The sequence below is a fragment of the Psittacula echo genome (genome assembly GCF_963264785.1).
Source record: "Psittacula echo genome assembly, chromosome: 3".
Taxonomy (NCBI): domain Eukaryota; kingdom Metazoa; phylum Chordata; class Aves; order Psittaciformes; family Psittacidae; genus Psittacula; species Psittacula echo.
Genome location: NC_137736.1, coordinates 30082656 through 30106070, shown reverse-complemented (window position 1 = coordinate 30106070; position 23415 = coordinate 30082656). Strand labels below are relative to the sequence as shown.

General features: G+C 43.8%; 1 protein-coding gene across 1 annotated transcript; it reads right to left on the bottom strand.

Annotated features, from left to right (window-relative positions):
- Positions 1 to 20: 20 nt before the first annotated feature.
- IFNGR2 (interferon gamma receptor 2) lies at positions 21 to 15815 on the bottom strand. The gene is made up of 7 exons (XM_080613683.1): positions 15589 to 15815; positions 10286 to 10412; positions 9623 to 9798; positions 7525 to 7673; positions 5972 to 6125; positions 4550 to 4704; positions 21 to 2173 (listed from the first exon to the last, which is right to left on the bottom strand). Exons 1-7 carry the CDS (start codon positions 15650 to 15652, stop codon positions 2003 to 2005), a joined length of 996 nt encoding a protein of 331 aa, XP_080469809.1. The 5' UTR covers positions 15653 to 15815; the 3' UTR covers positions 21 to 2002.
- Positions 15816 to 23415: the final 7600 nt, after the last annotated feature.

Genomic DNA, 23415 nt, shown 5'->3' with positions numbered 1-23415 from the left:
AGGAGCTTGGGCTTGTTGCTAGGTTCTTTTTCCTAAGTGAGAATCCAGTGTGGCCTATAACTAATGTCATTTACAGGATCTTGCACTGGTCACTTGAACAGCACAGGCTGTTTGGAAAGATTCTTACAGCATGCTTTAATGTAAGTTCCTGCTTAAAAAATGAGTTTTCTTTAGAACAGCACAGGAGCTTCTTTGAAGTTACCTCATTTTCTATCAGAAGTTTGCTTTCTAGCAAGTATTTCTCAGCAAGTCAGTCATCTCTTTTTTGAGTGGAATGTTCATGCTCTCCATACAGCTGCTAGGAGGAGAACAGAGACAGCTTTGAGCATGTCTTTTGTGGTAGCCTAAGCTGAAGGCGAGTGTAGTACAAGAACTTTGCAAGTGTCTGAGGTCTGCTTTTATACACCCCAGGCAGTTCCAGCACAGGCCAAGAGGGCTAGTGACAGTTCACTTTAAGTTGTGCCTTAGCCCACCGCCATTGGCAGTTGTGAAGATAAATAACTCTTGAGTTGCTCCTAAAAAAGGTTTTTAGTTTTGGCCAATTTGTGTAACTGTAAAATTCTTTAGTAACAACTTTCTCTAACAGAAGTCTAGTGTAGGGCTTGCTCAGGAAGTCATATGCTGTAATGCTAGTCACAGCAGATATTTTAACTGCTCCCTTATTTACGTATGTCCTCTCTAATGCAGTTAAGTTCCTTTGTGAGCCTGTGGGTCTTCATTTATTTACAGCACAATATAGGAGGATAAACTTAAACGCAGGCAGCTTCTTGGCTGACTGGAAACATCTCACCAACCTTGGTGTATGACTAAGTCTTAAGTAAGTGTGCTGTCTGAGCATGCTGCCTCAGCACAAGTGGTTAGATCAGTTCTATGAGGAAATAACCTGACAAAGCTTTTGGAAAAATGGTACAGGTGTTTCATGCTGGACTTGTGTATTCCTGGAGGGGCAGAAGAGCCTACCACAGGTAGCCTGCACCTCAGACAGTAGCCAAGGTCATGAACAGACTGAGGTAACTTGAACAAGTCATTTGCAAATGAACAAGTTTGTTCTTTTAACATCTTGTGTCAAACCCAGGAAAAAAATCAGACAAATAAACCCAAACTTTTTAGTACAGAAGTGGTTCATTTGTGCTTTATTAGACACCTTCCAGGCCCCACAGGACTGTGATGTGAGGCTTAACTTCTTAGTTGTTTGCTTTAAGGCACTCAAACCAGAACCCCCAGTCAACTTCACATTTGCAGAACTAGGCAACAAGAGGTTTTAGTGTTTGATAATTACCAATCTGTTACAAAAGTTTGTTTTGCTGTGAAGAACAACTGTCTCACTGCAGGAGCAAAGATTAATGCTTCTCATGAGTGTTAGGAGGCAGGAATAAGGAGGTCTTTCTTGGGAACTTGTTCTTTACACAGTTTCCTGTTGAGGAGAGTAAAGCACTATTTCTTTTCTATTAGAGTGCCATTTTTATCTGGAGGGAAGAAGCTGTCACAGAAACCTGCAACATGCCTAGAATGATTCAGAAAAGCATACTGGGGTGGATATAATACACACTGAGCACTAACACTGACTTAACAAATAAAGCAACAAAACAAAAGCCACTATAAACATAGTTCCTGGTTCAATTATTCACTCACTGAAACAGTCCAGGTTGTACTACCTCCTGCCATAAAGTGCCATTGGTTCTCAAAGATTTATTTCAATTGGGGTGGGAAATGTGATGATGTTAATATAGCCATCTGTTTGTCTGCTGGCAATTTAGTGTTCCCTTTCATGTTCTGCCTTTTAAGTCTCTTTGGCAGAGCACAGCTGCTGGTGTAGCAGCAGAAGCCCTTTGAACAACAGCTCATGAGTCCATGCTATTCCCAGGAAGCAATATCTCACTCATGATTCATCAGTGGCTGCATTTTGTCCAGAGTTCCTTGTGTCCCACCAGCAGCAATGTGCATCACCCCTGGGAAGAAGCTTCTGCAAACTCTCAGTAAAGGCACTCGCACCAGGCTGTGCTTAAGTTATGTCACTGTCACCAGAGATGCTGCGTGAATGAGACTGACCAGCCAAACTGCCGTCATGGGCCTGGCTTCCTTCTCCGCAAAACACAATAGATGAGTTGTCAGGGTCATCCTCAGCATCATTGTGCAGCAGCTCTAGACCAGGCATATTCGGGTCCTTCAAATACTGGGAAAAGCCAGAAACAACAGTTTAGGTATATAAGCCACTTAACAGATGCATTACAAGTTACAGACAGAGCAGATACCACCAACTTGCTTCAGACCAGAATTCACAGCGAGAGCTGTTCCATTCTCGATTTCCTTGAAACTACACTGAACAAGGAGAAAGTTAAAAATACCTTATTTCTGTGGGAGGAAAAAGAATATCAATCATGAAAACATCCACTGAAGCTGAGTTAAAGCCACTTCCGTTTCCTATTTTTCTTTTTTAGTAATTTTTGGCTAATATTATTTTCCTGTTTAAGCAAAAACCTACTAGTTAAGAACAAGCCACAGAAGAAAACACTTCTTTATTACACTGCTGGAGACAAATCCTCCACCTGCAGGAATCTAGCTACTGACAGCTTGTCTAAAGCACTGATGTAGCAAAGGAAAGCCAAGATACTGGTTTGTTCAGTGCCAGGCAACTCAGATCTACATACTGCTACCAGCAACCTTTAGTGACATGCTTCTCCTGTAGTTGCTTTCTGCTTTGACTTGCCTTCTGCTCCCTGTTCCTCCAAAATTAAGTCATCAGCTTTACAATGAATACATCATCAAAGAAAGGAATGCAGGCTAGAGGAAATGCTTTCTGTTTCTCCTGCCACCCCCACATATTCTTATCACTAAGCTGATGATGTGTTTCACAGGGAATTGGAGCCATCTTCAGGTACTGAAGCAAAACTCACCCCTGCCATTGAACATTTTTTCCCCTGATTTAAAACTAAAATAAAATAAAACAAATGTCTGGAACACCGACACCTTCATGTTGTTAAAAGACAATCGTAGCTTGTAGTTTTACTCAAAAGCTTGTTCTGTACTGGAGGAGGTGTCATAATCTGGCTGAGATGGGATGGCAGTTCAAGTCACATCAGCTGGGGGACAGAATTAACCTTAGTTTCAATTAAGGTACCACCTACTAAGTAGCTAAACGGCTAAGGAGCAACAGGCTGGTTTTTTCAGGTGTGTTAAACCCAAACGTTTTATATGGGAACCTCAAATACATCCACTTCAGCAAAATTAAGACATAAATGAACCTCAAGGTGGTTCTGCTCTGTGAAGGCATTTCTGCAGTAGAACTGCTTCCTACAACTAAGATCCTTCCGTAAAAGAAGCAAGCATGTGATTTTTCTGAACATCTCAAGGAGTACGTATGAAACTGCCTTTAAGCAGTTTCATATATATATATATATGAATATATATATAAATATATATATTTAAATATAGTTTTCTCCTATATTTAAAGAGGAGAAGCCCCAGGCTGATTGATCCCTTTTAGAAATACCCATTATAAAAATCCTGTTTATTTTCCAGACGACTACAATTACTCCAGAACACAGGATGACAGACTCTGTTCTTGCGAGTCCTCTACATGAGATGCTGAACTGTTTAGATGCACGGTACATGGATTTTTTTTTTCTTCCTATGTGAGCCATGCTTTGCTTGATACATGCTACAGGTGCCTTCACTGAACCCCATCAAATGGTAGCTGACGTAACAGGAAGAGAGAAAATTATTTACTCCGGGTCTGCAAGAAGTCTGGGTTCATTCACCCACACATCTGTAATAATCTGGAAACAGAGCTCCACGATCACAGGACTACCATAGTACAAGGGACTACTCTGACAGGCAGATATATACAAAGAACTGATCTAGAGACCTGCAAACAAATACAGGCTTTTAAAAATACGGAATTTATGCTAAATAAGGACTTTGAAACTGGGAACTTGGCTTAAAGACTACTTCCTGTTTAAACACTAAAAAGAGGAAGATGAACGGGACTGAAACAATACTGGCTAGTGCAGAAATGTGTGAGCTACAAGGAGGAAAAAGTCCCAGGATGACCTTTTCATCCGAGTATTGCTAAACCTACAGAGGAAAGAAAAAGAAGCCCACGAAGGTCCCCCCAAGTAGTCCTCAGCCTTCAAGGCAGTCCCTGCTCTTAAAGCCATCAGTGTTTGCGTTTCCATATTTGATTTTCAATGAGACCCAGGTCCCAAGTATGTGTTCTGCAACACACAACAGCTTTTTGCTTCCAGTGAGCAACTGTTTCAGGCTCGATGACTTAGATAAGCAATGGAAGGGGCGGACAAGGGGTAGTTAAGGAACAGAGAATTTTACTCTGGTTTCATAACAGGAAGTAGCATTTGTATCTTAGTACGAACTTTTACTTTTCTTATGATCCCCCGTTTTATTCCTCTTCTACTCAACTGTTTCTTTTTCTATGCACTAAGTCAACTCCTTACATCTGTTTCCATTACACAACATCCAGCTTTGTTCATATTCACTCCAAGAGCATCGCAGTCTTTTACAGGGGTAAGAAATATAAAACATCTCCACATACCTCTTCAAGGTGTGGTGGGATTTGTAAAGGTGGCTGAGACCAATATTTAAGTTTTTTGTGGTATCTCCACAGAAATAACAAACCAACTGCTACCAGATTTACAGAAGGTAACACTAACAGAAATATTAGTACAATATATCCAGCTCTGCTTGCCTCTGAAAAAGAGAAAAAAACAAAACAAATATACATATGGCAGGTTCATATTTATACAAATGTAAAAGAATACACAGCAAGCGGAAATTTACCATACTTGGTAATCAAAGTATATACATAAAGTACATATATGTGTTCAGAAGTAGCTCGTTTAGTGATTCCATGTGGCAGTCACCAGCACAGCCTAAGGCAAGCTCCTGCTTGACACACCAGCAGAGCAAAGGCAGAGCTGGAGGAATCACTGCTGGCGGTCAGAAGGCAGGCAGGGAGCACAATTGGTCCTTCCACCCTCAAGCTGTCAGCAAGGGCCATTATTGTGAGAGGTTTCTCTTTCAGAACATGCACCTCTTTTCAAGCCAAGGGAGCATCAGACACTCCAACATTGCAGCTCCAGGGCTCGCGATCAAGTGATCAATACTACTCAGGAGGTCAGCTCCTGTGGGGCTTCAGAAACTGCATCTACACATCCTCCAGTGCTTTCAAAAACATTCTAAAGATGGGCTGTGCTGGCACTGGTGGTCACACAGAGGGAGTCAAGAGATGAACAAGCTCCATTATCTTGCATGTGCACTCCCCCTTTCACTTATCTCCTACAAAAACATGGCACTCAACATGTTGTCAGAGAAGAAAGCAGGTCAAAGGGGAGAGGGATGTTCCTGTCCTGCAGCAGGTAGCGGCTGAAGGGGAGAATTTGCAAGAACAACACCATCTCCTTCATCAATGGCTTCCTCTGAAGACCAAGTATTTGTATTTTCTTTCTTCCTATATTTGTAGCAAGTAATACCCACAGCAGTATTTACAAAGGAGAAGGACATGGGGAAGAGTACAATGAAGACTCTTAATTACCGACTGAACAATTCCTCTTTCTTTTGCCACTAATGACAATCGTGAACTGCTATCAGTGGTGCTGTCTTAGCACCCCTGACAAATCACAGAATGGTTTGGGTTGGAAGGGACCTTAAAGATCACCCAGTTCCAACCCCTATGCCATGGGCAGGGACACCTTCCACTAGACCAGGTTGCCCAAAGCCCTGTCCAGCCTGGCTTTGAACACTGCCAGGGACGGGGCAGCCACAGCTTCTCTGGGCAACCTGTGCCAGTGTCTCACCACCCTCTTAGTGAAAAACTTCTTCATAATGTGTAATCTAAATATACCCTTGGTATATACCCGGGTATGTAACACGAGATAAGACTAACAGTTACATGACCTAAGGCTCGTGTTACACTCATCCCAATACATAGAAAAATATAACAAAATTCAATTTATACCACTGATTGTAGTTCTGTAACACTCTGGGACACTTTGCAGTCCAAGTAACTGGAATTCTGGATATGCCAACAATTCGACTTGAATTCTAAAACAGTAAAGTGTCAATTCCTTTAGATTTCTGATTTTGAATAGTGTATTGCTCATCTTTGTCTCCTGTTAAAAAGACAAAAAAAAGAAGTGTTACTGTGAAAACTAGACCTGTCTTCAACACAAATCCCCTCTCACATTTAATTTGCTCATTCAAAAAGTGCAGATTTTGTTTGTCATACTTCAGCTTTCCCGAACGAGAGCAGCAGTGGAATATATTCCAACTTCCCTACTTGAATGCATTGCAAAATTCTTCTTTTTTTTTTTTTTTTTTTTTTTTCAATTAAGTCAAGCTCAACCATTTGAAACCATCTGTAACAGCACGAACAGCAGAGGCATGAGAACAGATGCAAAGTCTCATTTTAACCACCATGTGCTGCTGGATGCTTTGACACACCTTCTGTTAACAGCTCAGGCAGCAAGCACAATATAGAAAGGCAGAAGGAAAAACAAGCCATGAGAAGTGCCCTTCCACCACCAGAGAAGACTGATGGAGGTGTAGTCAGTGAAGAGCTTCCATCCCCTCAGCTCCTTCTACTGAAGGCGAAAACAGCTGACGGGCAGTGCAAAACCTCCAGTCTCTACATGGCCAGCATAGTCTTTTGGTTATTTTTAACCTGTGAGGGGCTAGAAGGGCCTCAGGGAGGCCTATAGAAGCATACAAGAGTAACCTCTTGTCTGAATCTCAAACATGAAGGTATTTTAGGTGTGTCAGAAATATACACATTAGTGCAAGAGAGGAAGGAAGTGGAGGCATTTTTCAGTCTTTGAAACAAAGGGTTTTTTTAAAGAAATTATTTTTTTCTGCTTCTGTTTTTTAACATTTGACTTGAGAAAGAAGATTCACAATAATGTCATTCTCTTTTTTCATTTTTATTTTTATTTAAATGTAACTTAATTCCTCCCCTGCAACGCTGGCCTATCAAGAACACAATTATCAGGGCCACGGACAGCAGCATAAGTACACAAGACCAACACCTCTAAGTCTCAGTATAAACAGCTCATCCCAGCTGCCCCAGCATGTTTTTAATAACTCTGCCTTTCTCTGCCCTAGGAGTGGGTGACATCAGGCCAAAGCAGCCTGTTCCTGAAGCTGCCAGCACAGACAAGCCCAGCACAGGAAAGGAGGAAGGATATTTCAGAGTTTTTCCAAATTGCCTAAGCAACTTTTGGGATCTTAAAGCCACCTTTGATAATGTGCAGATTCTCTCCCTTGATCTGCAATTTAATTTAACCTTTGTTCCACACAGAGGAAAAGAAGATGGGTTTGAAATTCTGTAAGACATGCAATACTTGTGCCAAGACCAAATTTACTTTTTTTCAAGACACCAAATGGTGACATTCACCACTGGGGGAAAAAATATGAGTTTTCTTCCTCCATTTCTGCTGTTTGCCAAGAGACGCTGACTCACACCTCTTAGCCACAATGGCATTATGAGCAAAGTAAATCAGAGAGAAGTCTTACTTTTTTAATAGAACTTGTTGCATTCTCCCAGTAGGACACATGATACTGAAGAGAGTATCCTGCTTCAGATCCAAACGGGGGCGTGACACTAATGAGAAGTGAGTCAGAGCTTACAGTCACACTGTTCACTTTAGGAGGTCCTATAGTAGCTGCACATAAAGAAAGAGCAGTGAACCTCTGGCATGCAGAACAGCTCCATGTACTGTCTCCAATCTTACTTTGATACTCTCAGCAAACATGCTAAATATGGGGAATACAACATTTTCTCATCTACTTCATGCATTTAAGATATCTACTTTATTACAAATCTAAGGAAAAAGACTTGAAAGCATAAGTGAAACTAGACAATTAAAAAGCTTCCTGTTACCTTTCCCTGGAAATTCATTACTCACTAGAATGTATCTGCATTTATCTGCAGTTAATGGTGATACCATTTTGTTCCTCTTTCTTTTTTTTCCTTCAACTAGCCTGCCACATATTCCATATTCACTAAAAACCACACTGATTGGGTCACTAGACTGGAAGAGGAGTAACTAGTTTCCCACTCCTTGCTTTGATGTCTCCATCTGCCCTATAGGTTAAAGATGATGACTTTCTTTAGTCAAGTACTCTGAGGTCTAAATCATGAAAAATATTATATAAAGTACTGTTAGTCCTAATACCAGAGAGCTGTGTGATCACAGGTCATATATGGTCACTAGTCATCTAGCTGTTGTATCTTGGCTTCTTTCAGCAGTTAAGCTTATCAGCATTTCTAAAGCACTCCAGGATCTCAAACAACTCCACTCATGTAAATATTAGAGTAGTTAACAGCTGCTTGAATACTAAAGAGGGGTAACTATTAAAGTAAAAATCAATCCTTGCATGCAACCATTACTCACTGTACCTCGAAACTCCCAGCACAACCTGCTCTGTCCTCTGTTGCTTTAGAGAAAATTGCCCCCAGGATCTTTATATTGGTAGAGAAATTTCAGGTTTTTTTCTACTTCCTGTTGCTGTACAACTGCAAATGCCTTGTGTGTCCTTGCAAATTCCTAAAGCTCCCCTCTTGAGTGGGACTGAACCAAACATTAAAGGAAGAGAACATCCTGACTGAGCAGCCAATGGTCTCCGTGCCTAGGAACTGACCTCCAGGGCAGTCACACAGGAATGATCACATAATGTTCTTCCTGCTCCCCACCAGAGAACAACCACATAAACATCTTTCCCACACCAAGCCTCTGCTTTGTCTTGCATTCCCATAAGCCCAGAGCTCTCCTAACCTCAAAGGATCCCACCCCTGAACAATCCTGTACCACAAGCTATAGATATATCTGTTGTAGACTTCAGTGCAGGATTCAGGCAATTCCTCAGCCTTGCACTCTTTACTGCTAGAGAAATTCCAAGATTTAGAACAGAAGTCACCAGGGAAAGCATCACACCCTGCAGCATGGACTACCACTGCTCCTCACAAGATATGGGAGAACTTGAACTAAAGAGTTAATAAATCTATTCCTCTGCTTCATTATTATTTCAGAGGTGTTTTTAAACTCTGACATTTACTTTCTTCTAATCCTGTAACCAATCACAGTAAGGCAAAGAGCAGATGTTATAAAGAACAACAATATGCTTGTTCATACATTTAACAGGATTTAATGTGTGCCCTTAACCCTTCTACACAGTAGTCAGGACAGTTCATATTTCTTAGAAAAGGGATCTGTTCAACAGAAACAGGTAGTTTGTACCCAGATCACAACAAATTAAGGGAGTGTATGTGTGCGTGCGACAGTGTTAATTGGGGAAATAAGGAAATGGAAAACTCTAACACAGTAATGTTGTAGCTCTTATAAGGCTCAACCACCCAAGAAAACTCATCTGTTTCTCTTTTGATACTTACTGAAAAAGCGCACTGCTAACCCCACTGCAGAGGAATTAAGTATAATCCGTTTCCTAGTGACACACCAAGGCCTTGCGGTCTTTGTTCACTGAACACCTACAGTTCCCTCACTTGGCTTTTGTACATAATAGAGTCAAAAAGTCTACAACAAACAACAGGTTTTTTTTTTTCCAAAGAAATCTCCTTTGAGAGAGAGACACTGAAACCACAAGCAGCACTTACTGTTTTTCTCTGCCACAAAGGGATCTGTTTTCACCCAGTCAGAAGTCACTTGCCCTAGCTCAGCCCTCACGCGCAAAACAAGAGTCCAGCGCCGCTCCTTAAATGACCAGGGGAGACTGCATTCAGTGTGGGTGATTCGGGTGCAGTTCATCTCATCCCACTTGTTGAAGGCCCCTCTGCAATGCAAAACAAAGGACAAGTAAAGCACCAGCAGAACTGTGCAACAACCTAAAATACAATCACTTCCACTAAGACAATTTTTGGGATGAAAGAACGTGTTACAAAACTACCACTTTCATGCCATCTGAATTCCCCAGCCCTTTCAGCACCTGCACCTCCTCAGGGTCTGGAGAAAATTAAAATTAGCAAGAGAGAATTTGGTAAGGCTAAAATTCCACAGGAAACTATGCAACATTTCTGCATGCACTTCAGGTCTTCAATCTTTCCTCAGTTCAGTGAACATACCACAGGCTAAGAGATTGTCAGGCTTCAGATTCTGCTTTCAGGTATACATAAAAGCATGTGTAATAGACATCTTTTATTTCTGTGTTTGTTCATTTCTAGGTGGGTTTTGTTTGGTTGGTTTTGTTTGTTTGTTTGAACTAATTGTGTCACTGGATTAGTACAAAATCAGTTTGGTTGTTTTCAGAACTATCTACTTACGTTTTATAATTGACTGTGTATAACACCAAGCCTCTATCCACTTTAACAGGAGACCACCTCAGCAAGCTATGAAAGTTATAGGAATAAATCATCACATCCTTTGGTGCTGGTAAATGGGGAGAAGATTCTAAAGTAAGAAGAGGAATAAAACCAGTTATTGAAACATTCAAGTACATTCAAGTAGCTAACTTTTGATCTCTAAATTCCTTCACCATGTATTATATTTTAATTGCTTTGCAGGCAAACCATTCTTCCTCATTCGATTTCTAGCTGCACTTGCACCAATACATTTAAGTCCCCGCTATCCATAAAGCACTGAAATGCAACTTACTACTTTTATTTATTCCATACAGAACATAGTACTGAAAGTATCAACTCCAGTACAAAAAAATAAACCTCATTACAAAAGCTCATCTATTTAAATTGTCTGCATCTTACATTTTACTGTGTTAACTTCTCAGAACACATTTTTCCTGCCCATTTGCCTCCTGCTAACTTGTTTGAAAACACGGGGGTTGCTTCACTGAAATCTTCCAGGAAAGTGGGGAGGGAAGCCTTCTCAAGCCATTCACAAGCACCATTTCACTTGCAAGCCTCAAGTTTCATCCGTTTTGAAACTGATTTCACAGTGTAAAAAAAGAACAGAAACCTCTGTTAGAGGTGTGCCTTCTACTAGTAGCAATGTCCACCCAAATTTGGTCATGCTATGAACTCCTGGGGGTGAACAAAGACTGCAGTCATGCTTGAGCAGCTTCTCAGGAGGCAAGCAACACAGAAGTGGAGAGCAAAAGGTTGCATCTCTAGTACAGAAGAGCCACTTCTCTGCTGACCCAAGCAGGGTGGAGAAGGAAGCTGTCTACTGGGACTGGAGGACTGCCAAAGCCCAGGCACCAAGCTGGCAGCAGAGGGGTAGGAAAAACAAGGTGGGGGGGTGGGAAGGGATCGAGGAAGGAAAGGTTGGATGGAGGGACAGCAGCTGAGCAAAAGGCAGAGAACCAAAGGCTGGAGAAATGGGAGTGTGTGTGTTTGTGTGTGTGTGAAGTAAAGAAAGCCAGATGAGAGGTGAGGGAACAGCTGGAGGGAGATGTTAGCAAACAGGGCAAAACAGCAGGCTGGAAAACTATAAAACACTGAAAGACATGGAGATCAACAGTAAGGAATTGGGACAGCCAAAAGCAAGAGACTATGATTACCACCAGTAGGCTGAGGTAAGGAAGGCAGGAAAATGCAATCATCTAATGCCTTCAAAACTATAAACAGCCTCACACTTGTAACCACAGCCCTGCAGTGACTCAGGTGGGAAGGGCCTGGGAGCTCTCTAGTCCAAGCCCCTGCCACAAGTAGAGCCAGCTCTGGCATTAGAACTGGCTCCTCAGGGCTTTCTCCAGGCAAGCCCTGAACCTCCAAGGACAGAGCCTGCATGGCCTTGCTGGGCAATGGCTTCACTGTCTGCCTGTCCTAAAAGGGAGAAAAGTTTTCCTTCTATGCTTGACTCATATATGCCTATGTAGTGGATCCCCTTACACCACTAAACATATGGGGTCAACAGGTTGTAAGCTCAAAGACAACCACGACATGATATCCCACATTATTAGATTTCATTTTTTGTTCTTAAGACAATAATCTCATAAAATATGGCTGGTTTTTTTTCACATAAATAAGATCAGATGGTGAAGCACTTCAGCTAAATTCTGTCCCCAGCTTTCTTTGGGAACATGGGGATAACGTTAAAAAGTTTTTTTCTTTTTGATTTCTACACCTGTTTTGTTAAACAGCACTAGGCAGCACACTGATGCTGATGGTGCTGTCTTTGGGAAGAGACATCATGCCAGGCTCTTAACATCCTCCATGTACAGGAAAGAGATGACATGAATCTTCATAAAGTTTCATTAAACCCTAAGTCCATCTACAAAATAACCAGGTTAAGCTCTCAAAGTTTTAATTAGGCATGTTACTAATTTCTTAGTCTCTTAGCCACTAGTTTTAAGTAGTGCTCTTAAGTAAACACACATTGCCGTAGGCTACAGATGGATCATTGAGCACTGCAAACCTGTTTGAGTTTCCTTATACCTATAAACGCTACCTAACTATTAATCTCCTGTATATTTTCTTCATTTAAGAAAAGTTTTCACTTTCCAGACATGCAGATTCTTTCTTGCACCCTTACCGCTGGTCTGGCATGTGGCAAGGTATCTCACACCATCAGTAATCTGTGCACTCCGACATCCAATAGAAACTGATTTTACAAACATCAAGAAAGTGTCAGAACGAAACACAAGCAATGGCTTTGGGTTTCTCCCCTCAGAAAAAAAAAAAGGGGGGGGGGGGGGGGAAATAATAATAAAAAGCAATGAAGAACGAGGGCAGCTGGTCCACGTTCTCCTTAATCAGGGCTTCACACTGATTACTCTGCTTTAGATTAGCATTCAAAAACAGAACATTTCCCCTACCAGCTTCAAAAACACTGACAGTTACCAAATCTATGGCTCTGCAGTTGCGAATCAAGATGCTGCGTGCCACAAGGCACTTAACTGGCTGCACTGAGGAGGTGGGTTTGTAGCACACCAAGGGAACCCATCCGTATTTCAGTTAGACATCTCAACTTGACAAGGGAAGTTACTGAAATTGCTGAAATCACGCACTGTACTCTGTAACGATCTTCAGCTTGTGTGAGCCAAAGCAACAAAACGCAAACTTCAGAAAAAAAGCACTTACATACGCGAGTATCCTAGAAAAACCAGAGCCACCTCAGCCAGGGCAAGGCAGAAACGCCCCATCCTTCCTTTCCCTCTGGAAGGTGGTCTCGCTGAGCCAGTTCTTTTAAAGCACCTCTCAAACAACACTCAGATTGGTTTTTTCCTGCTGCAGAAACTTCCTGTCTCTTCAAACCTCAAGTCAAAGTTTTCACACAGCAGAGTGTGAAGCCACAAGTTACAGTAAGTGAAAGCAGCTCAGCTTGGCCTAGCTATCAGTTTTACAGCATCCGTTCCTGCTCCTGAATAATTTCTGATCCCTTCCTTTCTGATCCATCAGCCTAAGAATACATCATTTTGCTGTCAAAAAAAGAAGTCGATGGGGGGGTAAAATGGGTGGGGTGTGTGTGTGTTAATGGACTTTTGTCCTTCTAGGGTACTAAACTGGCTTCTCATATAGTCAGACAAGCACCAAAGCCTGCAAAATGTCAATAGAAGTGTGTGGCCAGGAGGGGACAGGCACCAATTGCTGGCTATTCCTTTGGCTCAGATTTTAAAGTGTAGCATCACCATTTACACCAGAAGAAATATGGTACACTGTGACTACAAAAGACAGCACAGAGGGGAACGAGGTCCTACACACAAGCCAAACACCAGAACAGCTCCCTAGGAAATTCTCCTGCTGCAGCTGGGATGGGACTGGGCCACACTGACTGCAGCAGCTCCCCCTGGCTTGCCCCAACCCACCAATGAGCATTTGGACTCCTGAGTCCATCCACAGACTGCAAGCCCGGTAAGTTAGCTGCTCCCAAACAGCCAGATAGCTGCACAGGACTCACCAGTCACAGGCTGGTCAGCCAGACCTTGATGAACACAACAGAAGGTGACAGCTGACACACTGAATTCATGGAGGTACTTGCATGACAGAATAAGGACCACGCTGTACACATACCTCATTCAAGACATGTCACAGCAGCTCTTCCACACTTGCTGGGATACACAGTGAAGCCAGGATTATATACTCAACAGCTACAGCTTAGATCCAATCTGAAGAGCTTTGCTTTCAGGGCCTCCATTATGGCAAAGCATTTGCATGTAAGTCTAAATCTATTCCTACCCAAACTGTCAATGCACAAAATCAGACAGAGGCGGCTCTATTTTTTTAGTGTTTAGCATCTTCATTGATAATCTGGGTGAGGGGGTCGAGTGTACCCTCAGTAAGTTTGCAGACAACACCAAGTTGGGCAGGAATGTTGATCTGCTGGAGGACACAAAGGCTCTGCAGAGGGATCTGGACAGGCTGCATCAATGGGCTGTGCCCAATGGTGTGAGGTTCAACAGGGCAAAATGCCAGGTCCTGCACTTGGGCCACAACAACCCCATGCAATGCTCCAGGCTTGGGGAAGAGTGGCTGGAAAACTGCTGGTGGAAAAGGACCTGGGGGTGGGGATTGATGGAGCTGAACATGAGCCAGCTTGTGCTCAGGCAGCCACGAAGGCCAACAGCATCCTGGCCTGTATCAGCAATACAGTGACCAGCAGAACTAGAGCAGTGATTGTCCCCCTGTACTCAGCACTGGTGAGGCCACACCTCGAATCCTTTGTTCAGTTCTGGGCCTCTCACTACAAGACAGACATTGAAGTGTTGGAGCAAGCCCAGAAAAGGGCAACAAAGCTGGTGATGGGTCTGGAGAGTAAGTCTTGCAAGGAGCAGATAAGGGAACTGGGGGTGTTTAGTCTGGAGAAGAGAAGGCTCACGGGAGACCTTATCACTCTCTACAACTACCTGAAAGGAGGACATAGGCATAGGTCAGTCTTTTTCCCCAAGTAACGAGTGACAAGACAAGAAGTAATGGCCTCAAGCTGCACCAGGAGAGGTTTAGATTGGACATCAGGAACAATTTCTTCACAGAGAGGGTGCTCAGGCCTTGGAACAGGCTGCCCAGGGAAGGGTTGGAATCACCGCCCCTGTAAATGTTCACAATGGGGCCCTCACTGACACGGTTTAGTGGTGGACTTGGCAGTGCTGGGGTAACGGCTGGACTCCATGAACTCGAAGATCTTTTCCAACCAAGCTGGTTCTTTGATTCTACGATTCTAGTACAGTTGACAAATGGGTGGCACACCACAAACTACAGCCACATACACCGTACCAAACCCCCCGCCCCCGGCTGAGCCAGACAGGTTTTAGCTGCTCTCTCACAGACCCTACTGCCCCGTGCCGGGCAGCAGAGCCAGAGGCAGCCCACACCAGGGTACGTTTCTAGGAGCAGCAACCCCCGGCTGGGCAGGAGAAACCTGGATTTCTCCTCCTTCAGAGGGACAGGCACAGCCGGCGTGCGGGAGGGGCGGAATCCTCCGACAGCCCCGCTCTTCCCACTGCTGCCCCCCAGCTGCGGCTCCCGCATCCATGGGACGCGGCCCGCTGTCCCCACCACAGCCGCCTCCAAGGCCGCCCCAGCCCGGGCCCTCGCGCCACAGGCTTCCGCTGACGCCCGGGGCGGAAGCCCGTCGGCGGAGAGAAGCACCGAGAAGCGAAGCCCGGGCGACAGCCCCCAGCCCCTCGCCGCCGGCCGCGACCGCAGCGAGCCCCGCGCCCCGCTGCACCCACCTGCACCTGAGGTCCTCACCGCGCCGAGGAGGAGGAGAAAGAGCAGCGGCGCCCGACACGGCATGGCCAGGCTGGTAGTGCCCCGCCGCCCGGCCCCGCTCGCTGCCAGTGGCTGCTCACTGGTCTCTGATGAGCGGGGCCGGCGGCGGGCAGACGAGGCGCGGGCCACTCCACACCCGCAGCGCCGCGACCTTGGCTGCGGCTGATGGAAAGGAGGCAGGCTACCACTCCCCTCCGTCCTAGCTCTGCTCCGCCTAAGGGGAGGGTGAAACTCGCGACACCCTACGGGAAGGCAGATCCCGCCCTCGACCCCGCCTGCAGCGCCGCGAGGTCTGGGACCAAGGGGACTAACGGGCTCAATGGCCCCAGCGGGCGGGGGCGTCCTCGCGGTGGTGCTGTCGCTTGGGGGGCGGCCCGCGGCCCATCGCCGCCGGCTGCCCGCGGTCAGCACCGCAGAAGGCTGTGGGTGCATTTATGGCGTGCGGTTGATGTGAGAAAATGTTGCCATGAAGCGGTTGAAGTTCCCCAGCTTTCTCTGGTGCACCTAGCGTAGGCTGCACCGACCGTGGTTAAGCCTAACCTCATACCTTAAACCGGTGCTAATTATGACACGGTATTGCGATTAAAACATCGAATTCCTCCCAGATGATTACTATTTTAATAAAGCAGTTGTTTTAAAATAATTCACTAGGCAGAGACCTGTTTTTAAGAGCTTTCAGCAGTGCTTTACTAGAAAGTGCGGTAAAGCAGAGGGGTGTTTGATGTGTCTCCCGAACAGTCAAAATGCTCTCTCTTCAACACTTCAAAGAGAAAACGTTTTATTAGCAGTCTTCCAATGCCTAAAGGCAGCCTACAAGAAATCTGGAGAGGGCCTTTTTACAAGAGCATGTAAGGATACCACAAGGGGAAATGGCTTTAAACTGAAAGAGGGGAGGATTTAGATTAGATATAAGGAAGAAATTCTTTACTATGAGAATGGTGAGGCGCTGGCACAGGTTGCCCAGAGAAGCTCTGGCTGCCCCATCCCTGGCAGTGCTCAAGGCCAGGTTGGACAGGCTTTTGAGCAACCTGGTGCAGTGGAAGATGTCCGCGCCCATGGCAGGGGTGTTGGAACTACGTGAGCTTTAAGGTCCCTTCCAAACCAAACCATTAAGTGATGATGAGATTCTATGATTATTACAAGATTGGGCAGAAAGCAGAACTATGACCAGAAGAACTGCCAACAGAGGAAACCATGCAGAGTTACGGTACTTAAAACATCTTTAATAAGGGTGATGTTTGGCCACCTCAAGGCTCCCCAGGCAAAGTTTACACCGCTGCCATCAGATTTCCAACTAAGGGAAAGCAGGCAAGTACAGCAAGAGTATCTTGTGCTCAGAGCACTAGGTAAGGGCTGGGCAGCTTTGATTTCCAAGCTTGTATGAATCACTTGATTTCACTGTAGTTCAACTCCTCCTCAGTCGGAAGAGAGATTCCTCCCTTTCTCTTAGCTCTATATGGTCTGCTTTTATCAACTGCAAGCTTTCAGGGCAAAGATCCTCCTTGTGCAAGGAGGTGCGCTAATAAAGCAGGACAGAATCTCAGTCAGAGCCTTTTAACACTGACACAAATTGTAAGAGCTAGAAAGTAGTACGAACAAAGGAGGGGAAAGAAAAAAAGCAAATGCTTAAAAACTGATTGGTTGGTTGATTCTCAAAATAAGATGGCTGGAAAGGAATGTTAGAGATTAAAGTCATTGAGTTATTTTTCTCTGCACTTAATGTGGCTGACCTCTTTCTGAACCCTTCTGGGAAGAGTGACTCAACTCTGTCAGTCAAGCACCGCTGTTCTACTGAAACCCTCTGCTCTACAAGCTTCACTTGGGGATTTTCCCAGTGCCAGCCCTGTGCTGAGACAAAGATTCTTTAACTATAATGTCTGAAGCCAGTGGAGAAATTTTGGTCATGCACTGTTAATGTGACTGTGGAGCATTTCTGTTGACAGCAAAGAAGGTAGCTGGGAAAGCCATTGGCAATTTCTAACTGTGAAACTTAAATAGCAAAACAGCAGGTCTAGAAGGCACGTTAATTTTGGTGGCATCTCTACTTCATACATTGACAAAATTTTTGATTCACTGAGGAAACTTATTAAACAGCAATTCAAACCATGACTTCTGAGGCAGGGTTTCCTTCTACACTTGCACTGAAAGACACGTATTTACTGCAGTTGTTAGAGAAATCCCATAACGGGTCATGTATTGTTTTTTCCCTTTGTCAAACCAAACAGGAAATTTTGCAATCTTTTGGTTTTGTTCCAGCTGATCTCTCTCTCTCACCTTCAGCTTCCTATCGAGTCAAAGAAATTACTCTGTTAACAGTCTGGCAGGCTGCTAGGAGGGAAGTCAGAATGACTGGTTGTGCCTTCATGAAAAAAGGTTAATGAAATATATGGTTTTCACCATCAGTGGATGAGGACATCTTAAAAATGGTAGCTTAAGGAGAGTTGAAGAGAGAGAGAACTGAGAAAAAATAGTGATTTGATGGAGATGGAGATGAGAGAACTGGAGTCAATGCAACATCTGATCCTATTAATTAGCTCCAAAAGAAAAAAATACTTATTAACCCAGGAAATCTGTAGAACCTACAGGAGTTCAGAGATAATTCTGTATATTGCATTATTTTCTTTGAGCTTAGCGAACAAGAAGCAAAGCTAATGTCAAATCAGAAAGTAAGGAACAAATTAGTTTTTCTTGATGGTCTTTTTCCCTCACTAAAAATTATCAACATAAGAATGTGAAAGGTAGCAAGTGAAGGTAGAAAGAAATACATTTCAGAGGGAAAATGGTTCCATCTGCCACTTCAAGTTCAAGGCTCTTAAATTCACTGAGAAATGTTACGTGTATTAAAAAAAGAAAATTCATTGTGCAACCTGTTTACTACTCTAAAGTCCGGCCTTGACAGTTATTGTGTGTGGATGCTTGGGTTCACCCTTGTAAAACTGAAACCAACTCACCCATGGGAAGACAGATAATCAATATCAAGGCAATCATTTTCCTGCAGCCCAATTTCTGGCACATAAACTTGAACAAAAATTGAATTCACGGAATATAAGGAGTTTCTCCAAATATAACACATAGAAAGAGGTGAAATGCATCTATTGTAAGACTCGTGGATGCCTCATCCATCAGGTAGTGATCAGCAGGTGAACATTAGACCACAGTGGTCTAACAGGGAGATCAACCACCTTCCTTGTGCTCTTCTGTTATCCCTCTTCCAGGCATCTCATGTAAAGAACTACGGCTAGCTCAGTTAAGAAACCAAAAAAAGGAAGCAGATAAAAAAGAATTCCCCCTCCCACCCAATTTGTAAATGACCAAAAATTTTTAAGTCACTGGAATTCATCTATGGTATTTACTCTGCCAATGTTTTGAGTAGTATGAACTTACAGACTCTCTCAAGCTCTTCAAACTCTTACCTCTTTACTTCCAACTCATGGTGTTTGCTGCTATGATTTTTAATGTTATTCCTGTAAGAGAAATGTAATTGAGTTTTTGATACTGGCCTAACATGAAAACCATACCGGTTCTGTCCAGACACAAAGCTTCTCCCTGCAAATTGTGCTGTGACTGCTCTACTAACCTGTGGGAGAAAGCTGGAATGATCTGGACTCTCATCTACAAACTGGGCCCTTTTGGAGGTAGATGGAAGGGTATTTAGGGATGTAAAGCAATTCAGCAAGACATCTTTGTTCTCTTAAAAGTTCTCCTCCCTCTGGGACTTTCAGTAACTAGAATCTTCTGGTCCCCAGCACCTGACAGACTAAACCTTCTGCAGCCCTCTTTATTCACAAAGGGTTTGCTATGGGAAACATCATTGCATAGCAAATGGTTGAAGACAGCAAGCACTTTATCTTCCTATGGTCTTATTCCCAACCTGCAAAGGCAGAGCTGCTACCATCAAATAGTTCAAAATTAAAAGTGAATTACAAGATTTTAAAAAAGCTCCTAATATCTTGATATTTGAGATAAAGATTACGTTGTATTTTTTGCATTCAGATATCCTGTATATAAAACCCTCTGAGTGTACGAGACAGGGAACAAGTATTTCATCTCACAAATGCATAGGAAGAGATGATTTGGGATGGTGCTAAAGAGCTGATAAACATCTATGTATTCTGTTCCTGCTGTCCCTTGACACAGCCACATAAGTTTCAATCCTCCATGCTCCCCTGTCAGTTGTTCTTTAGCACCTGTTCTGCTCTTTCAACTGTGTTCATGCTCCTCCAGCTGCTGCAGGATCCATTTGTGACACTTCCTCTTGAAAAAGTTGAGAGAGAGAAAAGAATCCAAAAGTGGGAAAGAGGAGCCAGGAATGCAACTGGGAGAAAAAACATCCATAAATTGGTGCACAGATAGCTGGCATCATGGTGTTTGGGCTGCAGTGATGCCTGTGCTCAGAAGGAAATGCTGGGTAGAACAGACTTCACCCTGGAAAGAGATATGAGCACCCACAGCAGCAAGTAGTGCCTGACCCTGCTCTGGCCTCAGGCACTGTCAGAAATGCTTGACGTGTGGCCTGCAAACTAAGGTATTCTGAGGACTCTGGCAGCAGGAACCTGATAAGACCCATGGCAAGGTGGGCACATGGCCATAGGTTTTCCAGGCCAGCATCTTGAGAAGTCTGACTTCTCACCAGCTCTTTGTTGAACCTGATATTCTTCATCATCTCCCATAAATCAGCAGCCCTGGCAGTAGGACAGATGTGCACTAGTTTGGGAATTCATTAGTTCTTTGTCACCACAGACAGGGGTTCCACTGCTGACTCCTGGGGATTTCCTTAGCATTACACAACAAGATAAATGCCTGATCATGTGAAGTGAGGTTTTAAAGATCTCCTCAGAGGAGAAATGTTACTTTATTTCTCCGATCCATTCTGAGGTAAGATTATAAAGTGAAGAAGTGAGTTAAGGAAGTTATGTCACACCAGTAAAGACATTTGCCTTGTGCTAGTTCTTGAATTTTAACTGGAAAGTTGATACTGTCATGCTTTGCATTTTGACCTTGTAGCACAGGGAAGTGTTGTTTTTAATCTCTGGGCATACCAGTTAGCCGTTAATACCAAGGCAAAAGGTAGGAAATATTTTTATTTGTTTTGTATTTAATACAAATGTATTACAGCAGGAGCTTGGCCCCACTAAGCTCTCTTCAGGTTGTCTTCTCCCGCTCACAGGCACAGCAGCAAGCTGTACTCATATGAGGCTCAGGCTGTGCTGTTTGTGCCTGTCAAAAGCAGAGAAGGCAGAGATCAGGAAGAAAAAACAGAAACCCCTCCTTCCCTCAACCTTGTTTGCGTATTTGGAGCTAGAGCATTATTTAGATTGTTTACTGGTGAACTGAGCAACTAGAACAGGCTTTTGTAGCTGCCAGTGGGTGTGAGCCCATGCAGTGCGTGCATTTTGGCGTGCTGTGGTGCTTTAAACCAAAAAGTTTTAGTGATTCGTTCACTGATGAACTAAAGTCTCCTGGAAACAAAGAGGAAGTACAGTCAGTTAGTCATGGCATGCCTATTTAGAGCAGTTTACAGAGCAGCAGAAACAGATGTGCTTATGTGGATAAACACCCCATATCTGCTATAGATAAACTTGTCTTCCAGATCATTATTTCTAAGACAAGGCACATCTTGATCTCTGAAAATGATCACTAATTTAAGATGCCGGGGCATGTAGTTGATAGTTGTAAATAGTTACATTAACAAAAAGATCACAGTGACAGAAAAAACCAAGTTCCTCAAATACTGATGTTTAGATGTGGAATTGTTTGGACAGTGCAATTTTTGGTGTGGGGATTTTCAAGGCAACAGGGTAGGAGGTTAAAAGAGGTTAATTCCGTAAGTCATTCTTCTTTGATGAGTGCACCCTAAGGCACATTGCACCATTATTACAATATTATTTCTGGTAACAGAAGGCTTGCAGCACTGGGAAGTGACTTACAAAAGCACCTCCAGAAAACATGAGTGTTCAGAACCAGTTGCATGTAAATAATGTGTCTTTCTCCTTTGAGTTCTTGTCTAACATACACGTTTATATTGTGGGCAAGTACATGCAGCAACCACACTAAAATGCCTGGGAGAGAATTCCCAGCTCCCTACCTGAACAAAAGCCAAGCCAGCTGCACAGCCCACTGCACTGTAAAGAGGAGGCTGTATCCCCTCTGTCTTGTGGCACTGGTCTGGCCTCCTGGTCTGGCTGATGTGACACAACTCTTCTCGGGGTTAGCTAAACTGATGCATCCCAGCACCAGGTAGTTACTAGATCCAACACAACAGAGTGAGGAAGGATTTGGTAGACAAAGGCTTTAGGCTGGGGTAGAAAACAAGCAACACTCATCCAGTCTTGACAACTGTAAAATCAACTCTTAGGTCAAATCTCAACCTGCAGGACTGCCTTACCCTTGGAACATTCCTCTTTGATGCCTGAACTAGACCATAATGCTTACTGAAAAGCATGAGTAGAGATCTATGACAGGAGCTGAATTTCATCTATTACTGGAATTTCAGATGGATGTTGCCAACGCTTAGACTATATTTGTCTAAGCCTTCCAGCATCTCAGTGATGAGGTACAAACTAAGATTCAGGCAAAGAATTTGGCCTTACAAATTGACAGAAGATCTGGAAGCAAAAACAGAGACTGGCTTTTCACACAGAGCCTTATGAAATCCTGATACCAAAACTATGTGGGCCTATGGGCACCTGCAGAGCTCATTTCTGTCCTGACTTAACCTCATTTGGTGACAGAAGACTTGGGGAGCTTTTTTTTTTATTACCTATAAGAATCTCCTCCAACAAGAGATAGAACAAGGTCCATGAAAAGGAATTAGGCAAGCTGGGTTTGGAAATGGTAATGCTTTCAGTTAGTTTTAGACATCATAACCAAATGCCATCTATTTGTCCAACAGTATAGTCCGCCAAGTGTGATTAGACTCTCTAAAGGGGAACTGGTGACTAAAGCTGGGAAAACTGTAGTGATCAGTGCCCTTTAGGTTACTCTTAAAAGTTTTTTAGAGTTAAGGGCTGCCAAACTAATTTGATGCATTAAATATTCTGCTTACATCTCAGAGGCTTCTATATGACGAAGTTTTTGCAAAAGAACAGATACACAGCACGGGCAGAAAGTGGTTTTCCTCCTGCAGGTAGGATTCAAGTTCTTAAAAGTTTTCTGGAAAAACTTTGGTTGAACAAAGTGCTTAATTCCAATTGTTAGGTATTATTCTCTGCCAATAGTAAGTCCTCAGCACTAAAAACAGAGTCGGTGCTGGGACCAGTGCTGTTTAATATTTTCATCAACGACCTGGATGAGGGAACTGAATGTACCCTCAGCAAGTTTGCTGATGACACTAAACTGGGAGGAGTGGCTGACACACCAGAAGGCTGTGTTGCCATTCAGCAAGACCTGGATAGGCTGTAGAGTTGGGTGGGGAGAAACTTGAAATTCAACAAGGGCAAGTGTAGAGTCTTGCATCTGGGGAAGAACAACCCCATATACCAGTACAGGTTGGGGGTTGACCTGCTGGAAAGTAGTGAAGGGGAAAGGGACCTGGGGGTCCTGGTGGACAGGAGGGTGACCATGAGCCAGCACTGTGCCCTTGTGGCGAAGAAGGCCAATGGCATCCTGGGGTGTATTAGAAGGGGGGTGGTCAGTAGGTCAAGAGAGGTTCCCCTCCCCCCCTACTCTGCCTTGGTGAGGCCGCATCTGGAATATTGTGTCCAGTTCTGGGCCCCTCAGTTCAAGAAGGACAGGGACCTGCTGGAGAGAGTCCAGCACAGAGCCACAAAGATGATTAAGGGAGTGGA

Bases quoted from the DNA above. Each gene is read 5' to 3' on its own strand.
- IFNGR2 (XM_080613683.1), bottom strand. From the start codon at position 15,652: ATGCCGTGTCGGGCGCCGCTGCTCTTTCTCCTCCTCCTCGGCGCGGTG. The intron at 7,674-9,622 runs GTAAGTGCTGCT...CTTTATGTGCAG, and splicing joins CTTTGTGGCAGAGAAAAACA to CTACTATAGGACCTCCTAAA. The intron at 6,126-7,524 runs GTAAGACTTCTC...TCTTTTTAACAG, and splicing joins CAACAAGTTCTATTAAAAAA to GAGACAAAGATGAGCAATAC.